Raw genomic sequence first — 22,652 nt, 5'->3', positions numbered from 1 at the left:
ATATACTATGTTAAACGACATTGGACCGAGTATCCACCTCCAAGTAGATTTTCAGCTATAGCCTAGTAACTGCGTTAAAAAACACTGTAACGGATTGTAGAGCGTGGCTCCCGCGAGCCTGAAACAGTTAACAATACATTGAGGGATAATTCATTTGCTTTTTAATCCATCAGCTTACTTGATAATATTTCGCGTACTCTTGTGCATGCGTAGCTGCTGTAGTTCACATGTAGGTTGCCTCTTCGTATCGGTTAAATACGTTTTGTTTGAAAAACATGCCGTCTACTCTTTGTTTACTGACAAAGGCATTGGTTTTGTTGAAAAAGCTTCACCATAAAAAGTTACCAACCGAAGTTTAATGTATTTTTAGTCTATTATTGTAATGCACAGCAGGGTTTGTTAGCGTTACGGGAACCTTCATTCCTAGTTTTGTGTTTTGTTTATTTTAGCTTTACTTATTGTGCGTGTTGATTATCATTTTTCTCATTTAGATATTGTTTGCACGATCTTACTTTTTTGTTTTTTTATTTATTGTAATATTTTCACACCTCATTCTCTCTTTTTGTTAAAAGTTGAAAAAGTGTTTACGTAGGTCTACGATATACTATTAGGTTGATTGTTACAAGCGGTGTTTTACTGAAATGTAATGCTCATGTTTTACAGTGTTTGTTGATAGTGTAACAGTTAATGTTGTTGCCAGTGTCAATAGTCTGTATCTGTAAGACTGAGCATATAAAACTGGTGGCAACTATATCAGGCTCCATATAAAATGGAGCCTGATGAATGGCAGTTTTATGCAATGCAGCAATTTTTGTTTAAATGTGTGCCCTTTATACAGCATTTACATATATGTACATTATCTTGCAGATCATCAATTAAAAAGTTTATAACAGAATACAGCACATCTCTCCAATCCAGAGTTTTATCCTTTTGGCACCAAGAGCTATTCTTTATTTATGGTTCTTTCTGCCTTTCTTGGTAAGCTCAAACATTGAATTACATTGAAAATATAGAAAATTAGTTTGCTACTATATAACATTCTTAACCTGTCTAATATATCATGCATTTTTAGACAGTTGCATCTGACTACCTTATGTACCTAGCCACACACAAGCAGTTTATTTATTATTGATTTGTTTTCATCTGATTCTATTTAATGAATAGCAAATTTTGTGTGTCAATATGGTGCGCTCATATGAAGGGGTGTTGGAATATCCTTATGTTCACAATGATGTCTGTCATAGAAATGAATAACTACAACTATAATAACTATTCATTACTATTCATAGTACGGTTCGCTGTACGACTTGCTGTACGACTCACTGTATGACTCGCTGTACGACTTGAGTGTTACTAGGAATATACTTTATAATTATGCTAATAAGAAATAGGCTACAAAGTGCCAGATAGGCTATGGCTTGTGCCGCCTACTCTCTTCCTCATGTGCATATGGTAAACATTAGCTACTACGGTCTAGTTTCTTCATTGTTTTACTGAGTCAGCTGTGATGTTTCACTGAACTTATCATTGAGCTGTAGGCCTCTTGGCAGCGCTGCTTTGCATTGCTCAATGTATGGTAATTTCTGTGTCAGATACATAAAAATATATTGTAACGAATAACCCTACTGAATTATATAAATTAATATTAAAATAATTGGTTGTTTTCTTTCATAGCTGTCTGCAATTCTTAGCTAATCATTTTATTCCTATAACAATGCTAATACAGCAGTGCTTTTTCTTAATAACATCCAGCTTTCTACAGATAGTGGCAGAAGTAGTACAACTTATAGCTTACTTACCTCAACTCATCTTCAGTCGATACCAAATAGCGACATAGAAAATCACTGAAGTCAACGTTTCCTGATTACCTTATTTGAAACAATTTTATTTAGTTATTGGTGGCTACGATCTGATATCAATTAAAATTTTAATATTAACCGCCAATAATTGTTTTTCTGCTCTTCAACTAGGCCAGAGGACTTGACCTTTACCTAGTTTTCCTTTTATTGTCATATACTTACAGTTGTTTTCTAGCTGCACTAGCTTTGTGTGTCATGTTGGTAAAGATCTAATGCAGTTTCTCATTTTATCAGATATTGACATTTGGATGAGGCGAGTTTTCAGCGTATCCTAAAATATAGCATCGCCCTTTTGCTAACGACTAGACTTGCTCAACATTTATATCTGTATTCTTCGAGCTATACATGACATTCTCTGTTGAGCATCGCGAGTCAATAGCCAACTCTAAGGGCAGCACTGCCAGTTAGTGTTGTTGCCTAGACCATTCGGGGTGACCCAGATTGAGTCCTGCCAAGAGTGGTCCATGTAACAATGGTGCATATGGGTTGGGTGATAGGACCTTGTTTCACCCGCTGTCTTTGTCATCGAAGCTGAGTTTGAATACCGCAGCAGCAATATTTTTGCCTAGTTATCATTTTGTTTGTATTTGTATATTGAAGGTTTGCTGATGAATAGGTCTACATGTGTCTGTTTTCTACAGAGCATTAGTGATTATTTACATATTCAGAGTTCATGGCCCGACAAAGTTTATGCGCTAGTGGACTTTGTTTCCTTTTTTGTACGGTTATCTATCTATAGTTGCCCTTATGATTTCATACAGTAGTCCTGTTGTTAGGTTTTCTATCAGCACCTGCTCTAGCTGAAGTGAATATTACACTTGTCTATTCTGCTAGTTTCCTTCTAAAATGTAGCAGTACTCACTAATATGTTTATTGTGAATTGCTACGATAGCATTTCAGGTGCATTCGTGTTTAACAATTGTGCAATGATTGGGTTAGCAAATAGTTGCATCAGTGGGTATGAGCTCAGCACCCGAGGGGGACTTACTACTGCTTAGCTGTTTATTGAGATTTATTACCCTAGTTTTTTCCTTGAGCTCCACAGAATGTGGTTTTTATTGCTGTTGAAATAACCAATGCGGCGCTGTGCCAAATTATTTGCATGAGTTGGTCGGGAATTTGAATAGTCGGAAAATCCAATCAGAGATGCTTACAAAGCGTGACTCACAGCAATGTATACAGTGCTCTAGCATGTCTAGGCTTGCTTCTCACTAGCTCTCTCCACTTCTACGGTTCTAGCTACTCAACAACGGCTTTCATAGGGTGAGTCAGTTGTTATCAAGTAAGGATATCGCTATAGAGAAATTAACTTTTCTGGACTGCTTATGGATTGGTACTACAACTCTGTTTGCACCGTGCAGACAACTAGCTTTTTTTATAGTTTATTGTGATTGACTGTCGATTGACTGTTAAAATATCTTAGCAGATGTCCGAGGTGGGCAGAATGATAACCAGCCTCTTTCGTGACTTGATCAATTAAATGCAGAATGCTCCACGTTTCTTTCCCAGTCTTTCATTAAGAAGACTGAAAGTCTGAGAGTGTTGTTTTTGTTGTAATAGAAGTGTTGTGTATTAGTTCACTTACTCATTCTTACCCGGGCTACTCCTTGGCTCCACCAGTTTTATGGTAAATGGAGGTTTAGTCGGAAAGAGAATGGTCTAAAGTGTTCTTGCCGACAGACTATTAGTCGAATTCGGAGACTATTAGCCGAAATTATGAAAGAATTGTCTTATAACACTCTCATTTCGCTACAATTTTTAAAAGTTTACATACAGACATGGGGTCACAATAATGCCATCTCAAAAGATTTCACTATATCTTGCCTGCAAAACAAATAAACATGCGTGTCTGTAAAGTTGTGGTAGCTTTCAACAAACCAAATTTTGCATAGCAACTTAATCTGTTTATACTCATTCACCATATGTTCACCATATGTTCACCATATGCTCACCATATGCTATGCATGTATACATTATTAAACCTATTAATCGCGAAATTTTATAATTGAAAATAAGTTGCAAGCGAACCAAAAATTGTGTGTAAAGTATTTTTACAATACATCCATAATTTATTATAACAACATATATTTAGCTGGTCGAGCTAGTACAAGATTGTAAAACTAAACTAACATTAGGTTGAATATTAATTTAGCTAACAGGTAAAAACTTACTATTAATATTATAATTAATGATATGTTGTCCAATATTATTATTTTCGACTAATAGCCTAAGTTTTTGACAAAAACTCCACTTTTCGATGAGAGGCTTTAATTTCGACAAATGGCCTTTCAGCTTGTGTTTTCGGCCAATGGAATTTTGGCACAATAACCATAAACCAGTTTTATAATTAAGCTGATGCAAGTCCTTTCTCTTCAAAATAATTACCTAAGGCTAATTTATTAGTTAATTAAAGGCTTTTTAAAATTATATCTATGACCACACAAACATGATATTTTGATTTTCAGCAATGATTTTGATGTTAAAAATACAACAAATCAGTTTGGAGATAAAAAAAAACGCGATGGAAGCTCCAAGCTATGACACACGGTTATTGTTTTTGCAAAACGTAGTCGTCTGATATTTGAAGGTTATATACTTAGTCGTATAATATATGAAGGTTACAAATGTAGTCGTATGATATATGAAGGTTATAAATGTAGTCGTATGACATAAGAAGGTTATAAACGTAGTCGTATGATATATGAAGGTTATAAATGTAGTCGTATGATATTAGAAGGTTATAAACATAGTCGTATGATATATGAAGGTTATAAATGTAGTCATATGATATAAGAAGGTTATAAATGTAGTTGTATGATATATGAAGGTTATAAATGTAGTCGTATGATATTAGAAGGTTATAAACATAGTCGTATGATATATGAAGGTTATAAACATAGTCGTATGATATATGAAAGTTATAAATGTAGTCGTATGATATTAGAAGGTTATAAACATAGTCGTATGATATAAGAAGGTTATAAACATAGTCATATGATATATGAAGGTTATAAATGTAGTCATATGATATTAGAAGGTTGTAAATGTAGTCGTATGATATATGAAGGTTATAAATGTAGTCGTATGACATATGAAGGTTATAAATGTAGTCGTATGATATATGAAGGTTATAAACATAGTCATATGATATATGAAAGTTATAAATGTAGTCGTATGATATTAGAAGGTTATAAACATAGTCGTATGATATAAGAAGGTTATAAACATAGTCATATGATATATGAAAGTTATAAATGTAGTCGTATGATATTAGAAGGTTATAAACATAGTCGTATGATATAAGAAGGTTATAAACATAGTCATATGATATATGAAGGTTATAAATGTAGTCATATGATATTAGAAGGTTGTAAATGTAGTCGTATGATATATGAAGGTTATAAATGTAGTCGTATGACATATGAAGGTTATAAATGTAGTCGTATGATATATGAAGGTTATAAATGTAGTCGTATGATATATGAAGGTTATAAATGTAGTCGTATGACATATGAAGGTTATAAATGTAGTCGTATGATATATGAAGGTTATAAATGTAGTCATATGATATAAGAAGGTTATAAACGTAGTCGTATGATATAAGAAGCTTATAAACATAGTCGTGTGATATATGAAGGTTATAAATGTAGTCATATGATATATGAAGGTTATAAATGTAGTCATATGATATAAGAAGGTTATAAACATAGTCGTGTGATATTAGAAGGTTATAAACATAGTCGTATGATATATGAAGGTTATAAATGTAGTCGTATGATATATGAAGGGTATAAACATAGTCGTATGACATATGAAGGTTATAAACATAGTCATATGATATAAGAAGGTTATAAACGTAGTCGTATGATATAAGAAGCTTATAAACATAGTCGTGTGATATATGAAGGTTATAAATGTAGTCATATGATATATGAAGGTTATAAATGTAGTCATATGATATAAGAAGGTTATAAACATAGTCGTGTGATATTAGAAGGTTATAAACATAGTCGTATGATATATGAAGGTTATAAATGTAGTCGTATGATATATGAAGGGTATAAACATAGTCGTATGACATATGAAGGTTATAAACATAGTCATATGATATATGAAGGTTATAAATGTAGTCGTATGATATATGAAGGTTATAAATGTAGTCGTGTGATATATGAAGGTTATAAATGTAGTCATATGATATATGAAGGTTATAAATGTAGTCATATGATATAAGAAGGTTATAAACGTAGTCGTATGATATATGAAGGTTATAAACATAGTCGTATGATATATGAAGGTTATAAATGTAGTCGTATGATATATGAAGGGTATAAACGTAGTCGTATGATATATGAAGGTTATAAACATAGTCGTGTGATATATGAAGGTTATAAACGTAGTCGTCTGATATATGAAGGGTATAAATGTAGTCGTATGATATATGAAGCTTATAATCGTAGTCGTATAATATATGAAGGTTATAAACGTAGTCATATGATATATGAAACCAGTGCCGATGATTAGCCGATACTTAACGCAAGACAAAATCGCTTCTGTTGGCCGCCATTCTCAAACATTTTTTTCATTTAGACACCATGCTACATGTTTTGGTTACCCAACATGGCGGACAATTATAACGCGAGGTCGAAGCAGAATCTACAAATACCGAAGAAGTCTGCACTGTATTTATACGTCCGTATCAACTTTTGAGCCGTGATTATAGAATGACTCCAACCTGAAATCTGCTCACAAGTCATTCTTTCACACACACAAAAAATTAAAAAATTATCCATAAAAATTTAGCTATATTTTGCTAAAGATCTGTTTAAAACCTGTTAACACATGCTCTGCTTTCATGGATAAGTACATTGGATGGACAGCTTTTAGATAATCTAGTTCAAAAACAAGCAAATTGAATATAATTAAATGGCATCACAGCTGTTTCCTGTTGATATTTTGTACTAATCACAAATATTTCTGTCTATTTTTATGACTTGATAACTTAATGTTGATAAAACCTGATATTTAATCAAACTTGTGTCTTGTTCTTTTGTAGGTGGTCATGCAGTCTCCTGCTCAACCCTTCTCTAATCTTAAGATCAGCAGCTTTGCTGTCCAGCTCTCTCCCGGCCACCTCGGTGAAAATATCTATTTTGCTGGTGACAGACTAACTGCGGGCATTATCATAGACGTGAAGTTTCCTGTAAAAACACCAAGTTGGTATTCTTGTATTAATTTTATCACCTACCTCCTCGCATTGTCTCTTTGTCACTTGAACCTTTGATATCACCTACCTCCTTGCATCGTCTCTCTTTGTCACTTGGACCTCCGATATCACCTACCTCCTGGCATCATCTCTTTTTCACTTGAACATCCGATATCACCTACCTCCTAGCATCGTCTCTTTGTCACTTGAACCTTTGATATCACCTACCTCCTAGCATCATCTATTTGCCACTTGGACCATCGATATCACCTATCTCCTAGCATCGTCTCTCTTTGTCACTTGGACCATCGATATCACCTATCTCCTAGCATGGTCTCGGTTTGTCACTTGATATCACCTACCTCCCATTGTCTTCTTTGAGTATCACCTGTACTATACATGTAAAAAACATTTGCCTGCCGGCCCTCAATTAAAACCTTTTAGAAAGGTATTTTTTGTTTAGAATATTGTCATGAGAAGATAGGTAACCCATAGTACTCATGAGTTTTTTATCATCCATTTTGATTTATGTTTAGAGTAAGATATTTATTGCTATGTTTTTGCCTTGTTATGTCGCTGCTTTTGTGTCATGTTCCTTTTAGTTAGTTTGAACAGTTGTACCGTGATTTGGTCTATAGGTTTCAAACTGTATCTTCAACAAGACAGATTCAATGATAAGATATAGTGGTTCACTGCTTTGATGCTCATTAGGGCTACAAGAAGGAAATTAAATGGTGTTCACTCAAGCACGAAGAGAGTAGATTTGAAAAGGTTTGGTAAGAAGGGACAATGCAAAGAAAGGAGAGCTTTGAGAGTATAGTTTCTGAATCATACATAACTAGGCAGTTTAAGCATTGATTAGGTCCAATTAACTAGATTGACTAAGACTTCGCAGTATTCCTTTTCAAGGCACCAACCATCTGTTGTCATAAGCATCTGCCATGTTCTGGCCCACCTGCCCGACTGTGTCAGAGTGTCAGCGCACACCTGCTTGACCAGCTTTTATGTTCATCAGGCATTGATTAGCTAATCCAGTTGCTGTTGTATCACAGGAGTCACATTCAAATGGGTACAAATAGCAAAGCTTGGTAACGAGACCAAAAGGACAGAGGGAAAGGAGGTGTTGCTCGGTCGAGGTGAATGAGTTTCTTCTTATCTCATACATACATGCATACATACATACATACATACATACATACATACATACATACATACATACATACATACATACATACATACATGCATACATACATACATACATGCATACATACATACATGCTGTCATGTCCATTCAACTCACCTCTTGTCAAGAGCAACTGCCAACTTTTCTGCCTTTTTCATTTGTGCACGCCATATTAGACCAATGGGTCAGCCTTATTATAACCAAGACTGCTGCTAATTTTCGTGTGTTTCTGCCTTAGCTGAATCAATGCATAAATGGCAGCATTTTTACTTTTGTGGTAGAGAGAACTAACAAGTGCCAAACCCTCGACGTAAGACGACACGCATACGATGTCTCTTTGGAGCTTCCAGGAGACTTGCTTCCCTCTTTTGAGTGTAAACCACATTTCGTCCGACATTACTGTCTGGTATGAGGAATATTACTATTCTACACATCATCTTCGCGGTTATTATTGACTCGTCACTCTTACTAGCTCAGTTGTCTCCTCTCTGTAGGCAGAAATTGCACACGGCTTCAGAGGAAGAAGTAAATGGTGCACTGGTAAAACTGATTTTCTGTTATATCAAAACAGCCCTGATCCTACAGCGCTAATTCCACAGGCAGAGGTAACCCTAACATATCCCTTTTTGCCTCAGTATCTCAGCGGAGACATGGCTGTATTCTCTAATATCATCATTGTGCCTGTATGTTTCCGTTATTTTAGCGATGTATTCTTATCATGGAGCTCCGGTTTTTATCCTACGGGTTTCTTCTTCCTTCTCTTAGGAAGTTATCATCACTTGGTTGACCAATGAGTCAACTATCAGGTTCATGAAATTGTAATGATTAGCTATCTTTTCATCCGATGTTTGTCTGTAGGCAGCCATACTTGTAGGCAGTCATATTTGTTGGCAGCTATATTTGTTGGCAGCCATGTTTGTAGGCAGGCATGTTTGTAGGCAGCAATATTTATAGATCGCCGTATTTGTAGGTAGCCATGTTTATAGATAGCCGTGTTTATAAATAGCCATGTTTATAGATAGCCGTGTTTATAGATAGCCGTGTTTATGAATGGCCGTGTTTATGAATGGCCGTGTTTATAAATGGCCGTGTTTATAGATGGCCGTGTTTATAGATGGCCGTGTTTATTGATGGCCGTGTTTATAGATGGCCGTGTTTATAGATGGCCGTGTTTATAGATGGCCGTGTTTATAGATGGCCGTGTTTATAGATGGCCGTGTTTATAGATGGCCGTGTTTATAGATGGCCATGTTTATAGATAGTCATGTCTATAGATGGCCATGTTTATAGATAGCCGTGTTTATAGATGGCCATGTTTATAGATGGCCATGTTTACAGATGGCCATGTCTATAGATAGCCATGTTTATAGATAGTCATGTCTATAGATAGCCTGCATAAATCAAGAAGCTAAGTGTTGCTCTTCTTCTAGCACTCTCACAATGTTTGTAATGCGTCAGACAAAAAACATTTATTATCAGAGTTATTTACTAGAGGAATCAGCTCACTGAGCAGCAAGAAACTGTTTCAACTTACAATAACAAGCTGATTATCAGCGCCTAAATGTGGCCTGCCATAGTTGGTATTACTTGGTATAGGCTCCACGGTTTGTTATATTTGGTGTTACCTGGTATTTTCTCCATGGTTTCTTATAATTAGTATCATCTAGTAATTTCTCTATGGTTTATTATAGTTAGTATCACCTAGTAAATGCTCCAGAGTTTTTTATTGGTAGAAACATTCATGTTTTTATTTTTGGAGCATTTTTGTAGCCTCCTTTGTAACATAAAAAGGAGAAAAACTGAGGATAGGACGCTTCCAAAAAGATTTTTCTACTATAAAATTAACTTTTTTAAAAACTGGTTTTGCAAACAACCCTCTAACAAATGAAAACACAAGTCCTTAAACATTTTAACTGACAGTTTCGGCTTGTTACTTTGATTACTCACGCCAGTCGGTTGGAAGGAACTTCAAACTTTAAACCCGTACTTTTAACAAGTTGACTAAACAAAGAGTCATCAACAGACACCGTAAATAAATAATGCTGAAAAAGTGAGATAGCCTGATAAGCCTTGTAAAATGTCTTCCAGTTTTCAAACCTATTGTTGGTTTTGGTTGACAATAAGTTTGGTTTCACGAAATTTAATGCACACAGTTGGTTGTCTCTGACTGTTTGGAAACTCGTAAATACATCTTTAAAAGCATTCTCAGTTCTACAAAGATGTGTACTAATAATATTAATCCTACAATGCTCTACTATCTGTCTCATCCTCCACTACTCCTTGCTCCAGGTGTGTTAATTAGCCTTGGTAAAATGTCAGAGTGTTCATAGTTATACTATTAATATTGTGTATCTAGGAAAAACAGATTCTTCTAAAACCTCTGCGGATTTCTTATCGTCTTCTGCGTACCAACTTCAACTGTGGAGATACAGTCACCATTGATGGGGAAATCTATAACGCAGGAAAGTCGACGGTCAAGTTAAAAGTTGGTGTTGACATATGTCAGGTGAGTTGATACATGTCGGGTGAGCTGACATCTGTAAGACGTTGACATTGGTAAAGGCAGTTGATATAGGTCAGGCAAGTTGGCTTATGTCAGGCAAGTTGACAAGTCAGGCGAGTTGACATTTGTCAGGCGAGTTGACATTTGTCAGGCGAGTTGACATTTGTCAGGCGAGTTGACATATGTCAGGCAAGTTGGCATGTCTGACGAGTTGACGTATGTCATGTGAGTTATCTACAAGGGGTCAGGGTGTCATATTCTGTCATAAATTTAGTTACCGTAAAACCTGTATTTGAAAGCCACCTCTATTTTAAGGCCACCTCTATTTGAAGGCCACTCCTATTTGAAGGCCACTATATTTGAGCGACACTTTAACATTCATCGCGCTAATTAGTAATCAAATGTCCCTAAATAGGCATACTGTACTAAAAGACCAGTGCGAATTAAATGAACTTTGAGTTTTGTGGACCACTATTAAATGCATCAAACACATAAATAAACACCCCTGAATCATGGTGCCTGAAAATTGAGCCGACTACATGGAGCCCTTTGCATTCAATTAAAACACTCCTACCGCATAAGTTGTGAGTTAAACTTCCTCAGACATGGCAGACATGTCAAGCCGGCACGAATCCAAAGACGCTAATCGTCAAGTCGTTCAAGAGATGTGGGCTGACCACACTCTAGATGGCTAACAAGATTCATCGTTTCAGGTCAAACGGCCTGATTAAGGCTGGACCGGAATATCTCTAGCAAGCAGGCCAACGCTGGCATTACAAATAAAAATGGCTTTTGACGCTGACAAGCATGTTCTAGAGAATGACGAGGACTGTCGCAATAGCGATGTATGATTTAATTTTCAACAGTAAACATTGTATTACTTACCACTAATCACCATGTTATTTTGTATTATATGTCCTGTGTCATATTTCTTGTATTATGATTGTATATCGGTTGTTATTTTATCATTCGCAATCTGTTAAATTATTTTGTATTAGAATTTTATGTTGGATGTTATAGTTCATTATTCATTTAATTAAATTTAACTTTCGAAATTCTTGAGCTGCTAGCTGAAAAATTGAACGCCACCTCTAATTAAACGCCATCATAAAAGAAGGTTTGAAAAATAGAACCGCCATGGCGTTCAAATAAAGGTTTTATGGTACATGTCCCCTTGTGTAGTCTCCTATATTAATTATTTACCTCAATCAACCCTGGTCTTGCTATTACTTGCAGGTGCTCATTGCCCAAATATTTATCCATGTTTCATTTTTTCTGCTTCCGTTTCTCCTTCTCATGCCATTCCTTCCATCTACATTGTATTGTTTGTGCTATCACTGCTCACCCTTTCTCTTCTGTTTAATCTTTTATACATTTCATCATTATTATTATTATGTTGTATCTTCCACCGTCTTACATATCTCTTTTTGTGCCACTTTTACTTCAGTTCGAATGCGAGTTTTCTCCATTTCACTTCATAGGCTAGTTTCCTTAAGCATTTTGTCATTCAGCATTTCGTTTTTCTACAAAGACCTAACTTGTTCATCTCTTTTTACAGAAAACAAAAGTGAATGGGGAAATCAATCTACTGGTAACCAAACTGAGGCAAGTATCGAAAAAGAAGCATGAAGGTTTTGGTTACTGGTCCAAAGAGCTGAAAATCCAATCAGCATGCGAAGAGAGTTTTACTGCAAGCTTAAACTTGAGGTCGTTGCCCCCGACAACACACTGTCTCAATGTAGACATCACTTATGACATTCTGGCAAGTGTATTCATCTGTTGTACTCGATGGTGTCTTATCAGCTTTCGGAGTATATCTCATGGTCTGTCACTTGATCAAGAGTAAGTGCATGTTATGGAAATCAAATATATTATTTAATAGATCGGTTGCAATTTGTTGTAGCTGAAGGTCTCTATGGGGAGGTCAGTAGCCTTTCTTAAGCCCATGCGGAAAGAATTTCCGGAAGAAATACTAATATCTCGAGGAGAAAACCCTCGCCCTGCTATGAGGCGGGCTCCTTCTGGCGTGAGCATTGGTAAAAGCAGCAAACGGACAGCCTCGACTCCAAGAGCCACAGTACAGCAGGTTTTTTCTCAAGGTCAGTTGGGTAGGCTATGACATATCTCTCATTTAGTAAACTGTTGCCAGTGTCCCGCTACAATTATACTATGTAAAATCTTTAACTATTTACTGACCTCTAGCGACAGGTCAGGTCATTCACTCAGCTAAAGGCCAGTCAATTAACCTACTGGCAGCATTTGAAAACTATCAGCTTGTAGATTCCGTGCACTGTCATTTAGTGTGAGCAGAGCTTTCAGATCTGAGATCCCCTTTTGCAGGGGACTCACCAGTCAGCAAATATCAGGTTAGGTCTCCTCCCCCTGCTTATAAAGATTGCTGAGAAAAGGGAAGGCGCAATACTCTTCCCTCGATGTACTCCCGCAACATTCCCAGGAATTGGTGCTATATCTTCAGGACTTAGGAACACCGCTCATGCTCTACGTAATGCTTTAGACAAACATATCAAAGTTTTCTGTTCATTTTCATATTGTACTCATTGCCTTTACGCACTCAGGACTCTCTTCCTGTAATCATGTACTTCATACATTGGCTAGTCACTTTAAGTATTTTGAATTTATTCATGTATTAGTTTTATATTAGACAGGTAATCTCTCGCTGTAATCAGTTGATCTTTTTACCTAGAGTAGCGATCTTCAACCGCTGGTTATTGCTTCCCCATTTGTCTATGCTTACTAAAATAGATGGTGCAGACAACTTCCTAATTTTTAGGCAAATTAGCAGTTTAGTATTCATTGTCCCTGAATCTTGTGCTAAGATTTTTCATATCAATATGTTTTGTATGTTTGTAATCATCCCGTGGTCTTTAAGATCTTGTTTATTACACTTTTGATGATGTCATTCCTTTGCATGTTCTGTCTCATCATCGTACTATTCATATCATGTTAAGTTACCTTGTTGATATTTCGTTGTTATCAATTTGATTATAAAGCCGCTTTACAAAGCGTATCCAGTTTCTGTTGATCACCTGTTGCATATTGTCATAGTATGTTCAACTCTGTTCTGGCTAGCAGCCAAGCTTAGTCAAACTTCTGCCTTGTGTGGGCTGTCCCTCAGTTCCATCTGATTCATCATAGTCTTGTTCATGCGGAGTGACTAATTTACATGTTGTAGCGTTTAGATTGCAAGTTTCAGTGCCGTGTATGCATGGCAAGTTTCTAAATCCTCTTGAAATTCAACAAATAAGAGAAGCAACTTGGAGTGTGTGAAGGATTTTATGATCTAGAATTGAAGATAACAGGTATCATTGCTATAGCTTTTGGAAGGAAAACCATATTTAGTTTCTCTAGTGCCCGAGTGACAAGATTATGAAGAAAGTAAGAAGAGAAGGAGTGTGCAGAGCTGTAGTGAGAGGGCCAGAGCAGTGCCTCGAGACTCTGCCATATTGGAAGGACTGGCAGTTGGCTCCGTACATACATCGGGGTTATTGTCTGGTTTAGCCATTACTAGAGTTATATCCTCTCTGACCTTCTTTATCATCTTCTTATACGCCTGTAGTATACACTGTGGGTTACAGTAACTAATATACATATACCTGTAGTATACACTGTTGGCTACAGTAACTAATATACATATACCTGCAGTATACACTGTGGGCTACAGTAACTAATATACCTATACCTGCAGTATACACTGTGGGCTACAGTAACTAATATACATGTACGTTAGTATACTAACAAGTTAGGTCATAAAGTGTGCATCATTTACTTGTGACATACCATGGAGAAGTCTGTTAGCCACCTTGCATTGTCATTTGCATAGATCTTCACCAACTCGTATCCAGCTGATGGGGCCAGCTCGCTGTACGTTTTATTTATTCTGTAACAATGCTACATGGTCAGTGAACAGCCACAATAGACATCTAAACTACATATATTCACTGTAACTATGGTAACTATAGTAACAATGTAACATTCAGTACACACCCTTGCATCAATAATATCCAGTGTGTATCAAATTTACATGCATCGTGTCATCTTTAGTAGCATGCCTTATGTAGTTTACACCTACATGAATATGAATAGCACTTGTCATGTTCCACAGCAATATGTCAGTCAGCTATGAATAGCACTTGTCATGTTCCACAGCAATATGTCAGTCAGCTATGAATAGCACTTGTCATGTTCCACAGCAATATGTCAGTCAGCTATGAATAGCACTTGTCATGTTCCACAGCAATATGTCAGTCAGCTATGAATAGCACTTGTCATGTTCCACAGCAATATGTCAGTCAGCTATGAATAGCACTTGTCATGTTCCACAGCAATATGTCAGTCAGCTATGAATAGCACTTGTCATGTTCCACAGCAATATGTCAGTCAGCTATGAATAGCACTTGTCATGTTCCACAGCAATATGTCAGTCAGCTATGAATAGCACTTGTCATGTTCCACAGCAATATGTCAGTCAGCTATGAATAGCACTTGTCATGTTCCACAGCAATATTTCAGTCAGCTATGAAAGGGTTTTGTACCCATCATTAGACAAGAGTCTTGCAATGGGCAGTCAACATGATAGGAGCCACAAGCAGCTATTTTATATACTCAATATGAAACACTCGCTTGTGGAACAATAAGTATTTCATTAGCAAGCTAGTCGTGTTAGTACTTTAGCCTTTGGCACTAGCCAACGCTATTCATCCTCCTCATCAGCAGCAAGGTTGAATGGTGGACCTTAATCTAATCAAAGGTGTTTTCTATTTTTTATAGATTTGCAGATTTTATTTTCAAAACTTTTAGTGTCATTCAATTTCAATTTTTGTACAAGTGTCTACCGCTCTTATAGTTTCTCGCATCTGTATACACGTTTACTATGCTTTCTTCAAAAATTTTTGCCATTTCGAATAAGAATTAATGTTGGTAATTGAAATACACAGATTGTAGCAGAATATATGAATAAAAAGTTGTTTATTTGGCTCAGATCTTTAAACATATATTTTTAGAGAACCGAGTTTACAAATGCATTTCAGCAAGTAATGGGGCTCCAGTACACAAGCACAGCATTAATTCAACACATTTTGCTATGTGTGTAGCAGCTATAGCAATGCAATACCTTCCGTCTTTATCAGGATGAATATCATACGCTACGCATATGTCACTATTAAACATCAGGTTTCTCCAGCCGCTAGTTGTTCTCTGAGACCACTGCAGGTGTGATGTGTTACTGTTTAGGTCTCCATTCAAATCAACCTGCAGTAACATGGGAATTGTGAGCGTAGGTTGATCTGTGTCTCATAACAGACTACAGAGACAGTAGCACTTAGTGATCAGTGATGGTGATGATCAGTGACAGTAGTACCTAGTGACAGTAGTACTCAGTGACAGTAGTACTCAATGGCAGTAGTACTGACTGACAGTAGTACTCAGTCACAGTAGTACTCCGTGACAGTAGTACGCAATGGCAGTAGTACTTAGTGACAGTAGTACTCAGTGACAGTAGTACTTAGTGACAGTAGTACTCAGTGACGGTAGTTCTCAGTGACAGTAGTATTTAGTGACAGTAGTACTCAGTTACAGTAGTACTCAATGGCAGTAGTACTTAGTGACAGTAGTACTCTGTGACAGTAGTACTCAATGGCAGTAGTACTTAGTGACAGTAGTACTCAGTGACAGTAGTACTCAATGGCAGTAGTACTTAGTGACAGTAGTACTCAGTGACAGTAGTACTCAGCCACAGCAGTACTCAATGGCAGTGGCACTCAGTCATTGTGGTGCTAACTGACAGCTGTAGTTGTCAGTGAGATTGATAATCATGCTAGATATCCTCACATGCAGACTGAATCCTATAGAATATAGTAAAATGAGGCCTTAGTTTTACCTGCTAGCTAATAATGCATTTCTGTTGAGCTTTTTACAAGTCTCTATTTGTCTAACACATCTCATCCCTTTATCGGTAACTCAAGCTATTTTAACATGCCTCTTGGTCACTAGAAAGAGAGTCCTAGTGACCAAGAGGCATGTTAAAATAGCTTGAGTTAGCGATAAAGGGATGAGATGTGTTATCTTACCTTTCACCAAACTAAAACTGGAAAATTCATAACTTTGACACACTAACTAACCTGGGTCCAGTTGAGGCGCTTGTTTAAGATGTCTGTGTAAAAAGTATTATCTAAAGAAAACTCGCTGTTCACCCACTGTTTGTCATATCCAGAAGCAGCAGGTCGTGCTCTGCCAAGAGTGTGAGCCCCTGTAAGTGCACAACTACGTAGTATATCGTTACTGCAATTCTGGATTAGTCTACAAGTTTTGGAGTTATTGTCTCTAGGCAGATAACTCTTTATCACTTGTCCAAACAATGCCTCTCCAACTTACTGACGGTATGCCTCTCTGTGAGGGAAAAACATTAGATGTTAACAAACCTCAGAGAGAAAACAACTTTAGATATTTTGTGGACATAGTCCATAAATTGTTGAAGAGGCAACTCCTAGAATAACAGTGGGTTCCATAGGTTTGTGTAGGGATTATGTTGAAGTATGAGATCCGAGTGGACACACGCTTTTCAAAGGTGAATGTGTTCGATTTAGATGTAATGTTATGTAGTCAGGAACTGAGCTATAGTAAATGTAGGTTGTTTACTTTGCTGTCTCACCTGCTGTCCAGCAGATGGAAATGTTAATAAAAATATTGCTAACAAACAGAGAAGGCGTAAAAAGACAGAAGTAATATTCAACAAACAGCGTACACACTATGACATAGTAACGGCTAGGTTTCAATACAGTAAAAGCGTGCTCTTAACATGTACAAACAAATGAGCTGCCTTGTTTTAAATCAGCATGGTCTATGCATCACCAGTTGATGTAATAGCTCTTCAACAGCAGAAATCGGTGTGTGTGTTTACTGCATAGGGAATTTTCAATGAACACTTGCTAATAAGTTGATACATGTCAAACAACATCGAAATGATTCTTGGTATCAGATCAGAGGAAAGGATATAGAATGGTTCTTCATACCTAGTAAAGCGACTGTTTCAGAGGATGTGAGGCCAAACTCTGTAGCAAAGTATTCTGTTGTATCATTAAACCCGTGCTGCGGAGATGGGTACAGATCCGTAGGAGATCGTTGATTAGGTGCTTCAGAATCGCAATCCTTTCGTCCGTAAACCATGTTTAGCAAAAGACTATCGGCATCGCCAGCTAAAGATAAAGAAAGTAAAAGCTAGTGCAGCTTTCGGTTGCTATTGAAATGGTCGCTGATCACCGAACAGCCTGTTGAAAAAGATGGTTTTTACTAATATATAGAGACCTATCACTCTATTAACATTGTGACAGTGACTAATATATAGAGACCTATCACTCTATTAACATTGTGACAGTGACTAATATATAGAGACCTATCACTCTATTAACATTGTGACAGTGGCTAATATATAGAGACCTATCACTCTATTAACATTGTGACAGTGGCTAATGTATAGAGACCTATCACTCTATTAACATTGTGACAGTGGCTAATGTATAGAGACCTATCACTCTATTAACATTGTGACAGTGACTAATATATAGAGACCTATCACTCTATTAACATTGTGACAGTGACTAATATATAGAGACCTATCACTCTATTAACATTGTGACAGTGGCTAATATATAGAGACCTATCACTCTATTAACATTGTGACAGTGGCTAATGTATAGAGACCTATCACTCTATTAACATTGTGACAGTGGCTAATGCTTGGAACATTAAAGAGGAGAAAAAGACAGCATACAAAAAATTATAGTAAAGGGTTAAAGATAAATTATTTTGATTGCTTCGACTCATTTAGAAGACAGCCAACAAACTACACGGCTAATAAGTGAAGTAAATAGGTGGGTGTAAAACATTGGATTCCTTTTGTTTTATCAGAAGATATGGGACTGTGGGCTAAACTCTTCCTACCTCGACCAGACCTTCTTTGGCCCTCAACAAGAGCCACGTCAGAACATAGCACCCAGAAGTCAGCTCTGCTCATTATGCCTTTTACATCAGCTTGATATCTCCTTTCTAGATGGTTGATGTATGTATCTAACCCTAACAAGAAGAAGGTCACATAAGTTACAGCCGCGTGAGTGAAACAAAGTAAAAGTGAAATAGAATGCTGAGTTAAAAGGATTTGGTCTTCGTATATTTATCTATTTCACTCTACTAAGGGTTGTGTGCCCATGGTGAATATGATGAGGGTTTTAAGATTTCTTCAAAGACCTCTTAAGATTATTTTAGGACAACTCAAGTCGCACTTGAGCAACAACTCAAGTCGCACTTGAGCAACAACTCAAGTCGCACTTGAGCAACAACTCAAGTCGCACTTGAGCAACAACTCAAGTCGCACTTGAGCAACAACTCAAGTCGCACTTGAGCAACTGCATGACTACATTATCAGTTACAAGGGATTTCTAGCAAGTATTTGGTTTCATTGTTGGGGCAACTTCAAAAAAATCAAAAAAGTGAGGAAAGCTTTGCAAAGCAAAAAAGTCTCTTTCTCCATTCTTGCCACTGAGGAAATTTCTACAGCTGTTACTCACCTTTACTATTAGGGTTGAAGAAGTCATTATAATCATTACTTACCTCCGTTGTCGCCATTAGAGAGGTCGATGCAGCCATTACAACCATTCTCTCCCACACAGTCATGGAATGCCAGTCGCACGAATCCTGGCAAGTTCTCATCTGCGTTTTTAATTATATCTGAGCATACACTGGCCACTCTCATTTCCTACAGACACAACTACAGGAAATGCTCCATTTTGTTATTTTAAAAAATACTAATATTACAAAAATGTCTAATACGCATAATATTTAATAAACCACCACTAACTTCATCTCGCTCCCTGTTTGTTCAACTGTCTGTGTTGCCTTTTGATAAATTTTACCAGTATAAAATTCTCTTGATAATTCATTCAAAATGTTATTCAAGTGATGAAACAAAGAAAGATTCACACTAACACTAGATTTTTAGAAACCAAATTACCTTTACCATTATTTTATACTGCTTCAGGTCAAAAAACAATTGAATACAGAGTGCCATCGCAATGGAGTGCCATCGCAAGTCTTCCAATAGACTTACACAAAACCTCTGCATTTACTAGTTTTAGAGTTAATGTTAAAAGCTATTTGTTAAGCCTAGATTAATTCAGACCTGCTGTTTAGGTGTGCCAATTCCTGTAGGCCCAGCGCCTTGACTAGCTGCAGTGCTACTGCGCATGTGGGCCTCACCATGCCTTAAAGAGTAGGAACTAAGGTTTCATTTATTTTGTTTAACTTAATCAATATTAAAACTATATCTTCATTTTTGCTTAATGTTATATTTCTACTAATTGATGAAATAAAGTACACACACACAAAATGGTATGTTCTAATTTTAACTGTGGGCTTAGCTTAGGCCAACAGAACATCGTAGCCTACTACTGCTCCCTTGAGGTTAATTGGAAATTGCACACCCTTACGCACTTCATAGATGAAATGTACATTAAGTAAAATAATACGACATTAAGACAACATGGCTGGCTAGAGAAGCCAATAAACAACGCAATGACGTTCTCAGGGAGCACTTGTTGACACCTGCCAAAGCTCCAAAGCTCCAAAAATGTTATAAAGAGCCAGTAGTGAGCAGGTGTCGTCGGTGACAGTTGGTTAGCAAGAGTTGCCATAAGATCCCAGTAATCACTTTCAAAAAGAATGTTGGCGAGGGCTGAGATTGGCTTGTTCACGTCAGTAAAGCAATATCAATATTTCACAACAATCTCAATAAGTAAACAAGCAAAAACATGATTTTGTTAGATGTACTTTAACATGACTGCTATTATTTATTGTCTTGGTTCCACCACAACTATTAGAGAGTAACAGAATCCAGGGATTGTTCTGAGCCAATGAGCAAACAAACAAGAGATAGCTGCCAGCTTTGTTATTTAACATCTGTGGAAGACTGTGAGAAGGATCTGCCAGATGTAATGATGCAAGTAATGACCAGAATGAGCAAAACCAACTTCGTGAAAACAAAAATAATCTAATACAAAATGCTTGCTGAACAGAAGCACTGATAATCTTCGCAGTATCTTTTGATCTATCATATAATTTTGAAGAGTCATAAAGATTGATGTCCATTTTAATGCGCAAAATGTAGTTTTTAAACGATTGAAATTTTGAATAGGGCTTGAAATTGCTTATTACGAGCGGTAGAAGGAGTATGTTATATACTTACCTCACACTGATATGGCACTGCAGCCATCAGCTGACTCGGGAACAGCACTAGTACTACCAGCTGGAATTTCAAATGCATCTTTTGACTACAAGCAATTTAGAATTAAAAAAATGTGGTGAGGCTACAGACAAAGTAATGCTTGCCTTGAGCGTGTATCTCTGTGAAAACCTAGGAGCAATCATGACCAACGATCTAGAAAAGGAAAGAACAGGATAATTTAAAATCACGGTTTGTTGATCAGGGATCAGAGTTTCAATAGCCCTCAACTAATATTACTGGCAGTTAGAAACTCAACTGATAGTATAAACAGTTGATACAATTTTAGTTTAACTCAACTGATAGTATAAACAGTAGGTATAATTTTAGTTTAACTCAACTGATAGTATAAACAGTAGGTATAATTTTAGTGCAATCATTAGATAAAGTACAACTGAAAGTTTTTATTGTAATAATTTATATCAAGTATGTGCAGAATCACATAATATTTATACAGTATGTATTAATTACTGCTGTGTTATGAAAACCTTTGCATCACCATAAATCTCTGGAGTTGAAAGCATGTGCTATTTGATGAGGCAGAAAATATGAATGGAGGTGGCTGATAGGCAACGTTCTATATACAGGTATATATATGTACCTACACATGTACATATGTATGTACCTACGCATGTACATATGGGTACATATATATATATATATATATATATATCTAAGATACTGACACTGTCATGCAAAACAATTCTCTTGCATTAATATTTTACATGTTTTATTTTCTTACATTTTATGTTATAATTATTCGAAATAGAAATAGCAGACTATTTTGACTTACAAATCACTGTAACTAAAAAACTGTTTTTAATGTTGCACGGCTAAACCATAGGACTTTGGGACTTTTATAAAAACTACGAAAATATTTTACATAGACTTTTAGAATTACCTGCAGATGTTTACCTGCGCTGCCGAAATTTAGAAGCAACTTCCTGATTGATCAACCAACTGGTCCTTTTCCTGCTTGAACAGCGATTCGGTTCGGTATGTATATAGAGTTCTTATTATTTCATCTGCTAGTCTTCTCTTGGAGAGCTTATATATATATTGAATTGACAGGTCTGAGCAGGTTCTTGCAAACAATGGTAGTGGACAAGGGGCGTGTCAAGCTATATCGCTACGTACAGTTGTTCACGATTGGATGCAAATCTTCAATTGTTCATAAAGCGCACCGATGCAGCGCTCACTGCATGGGCAGTTGTCTAGGGTACTGAGTGTGACGAATGGAACATGAAGCCTGCACTGGCAGGTCGTTCCAATTTCTACTCTAACTATCTTTCTTAGGCTGACAATCTCTAGAGAACTTAACAAAGTGCGTTGGTATTTTAAGGAAGAAGCCTTATGCAAACCTGGCCAGCTCACACGAATATTCTAGATGACAGTTATAAAGAGCATCATAGAAATCAATTGCGTATATCATTCACTCACCTTGTTGTTAGATGTGATACCATCTACACTAGGTGTACTGGCCCACTTCTGGCTAGTGTTAGTTAATTGGTGACAGCAGACTGAATACACAGAGAACTCATATAGTCGCAAATACTTGAAACGTAAGCTATCAGTTTTACTTTGCAAATATTCCGATGTAGAACAACTCTAAG

At 36.7% G+C, this 22,652-nt stretch overlaps 2 protein-coding genes across 4 annotated transcripts; one reads left to right on the top strand and one right to left on the bottom strand.

The window, feature by feature from the left end:
• The first annotated feature begins 172 nt into the window (after positions 1-172).
• LOC137406284 (uncharacterized) lies at positions 173-13,776 on the top strand. Of its 2 annotated transcripts, none has more exons than XM_068092829.1 (10): positions 173-229; positions 868-978; positions 6,916-7,075; positions 8,118-8,201; positions 8,530-8,654; positions 8,743-8,853; positions 10,605-10,754; positions 12,310-12,513; positions 12,655-12,850; positions 13,092-13,776. In XM_068092829.1, the coding sequence occupies exons 3-10, from the start codon at positions 6,922-6,924 to the stop codon at positions 13,151-13,153; spliced, it is 1,086 nt and encodes a 361-aa protein (XP_067948930.1). In that variant the 5' UTR covers positions 173-229; positions 868-978; positions 6,916-6,921; the 3' UTR covers positions 13,154-13,776. The 2 variants fall into 2 exon arrangements, with proteins under 2 accessions (XP_067948930.1, XP_067948929.1); XM_068092828.1 differs by having other exon boundaries at positions 12,655-12,859.
• A 250-nt stretch (positions 13,777-14,026) lies between these two features.
• Positions 14,027-22,063, bottom strand: LOC137406337 (putative ascorbate peroxidase). Of its 2 annotated transcripts, none has more exons than XM_068092907.1 (9): positions 21,955-22,063; positions 21,004-21,088; positions 19,374-19,518; positions 18,708-18,839; positions 17,780-17,962; positions 16,889-17,016; positions 15,883-16,019; positions 14,550-14,649; positions 14,027-14,322 (listed from the first exon to the last, which is right to left on the bottom strand). In XM_068092907.1, the coding sequence occupies exons 2-9, from the start codon at positions 21,079-21,081 to the stop codon at positions 14,137-14,139; spliced, it is 1,089 nt and encodes a 362-aa protein (XP_067949008.1). In that variant the 5' UTR covers positions 21,082-21,088; positions 21,955-22,063; the 3' UTR covers positions 14,027-14,136. The 2 variants fall into 2 exon arrangements, with proteins under 2 accessions (XP_067949008.1, XP_067949009.1); XM_068092908.1 differs by having other exon boundaries at positions 21,941-22,001.
• Between the last annotated feature and the right edge of the window lie 589 nt (positions 22,064-22,652).

This window comes from Watersipora subatra, chromosome 10 (genome assembly GCF_963576615.1).
Source record: "Watersipora subatra chromosome 10, tzWatSuba1.1, whole genome shotgun sequence".
Classification (NCBI taxonomy): domain Eukaryota; kingdom Metazoa; phylum Bryozoa; class Gymnolaemata; order Cheilostomatida; family Watersiporidae; genus Watersipora; species Watersipora subatra.
The sequence above is the reverse complement of the archived record's forward strand: the minus strand, read 5'-3'. Positions and strand labels throughout refer to the sequence as shown.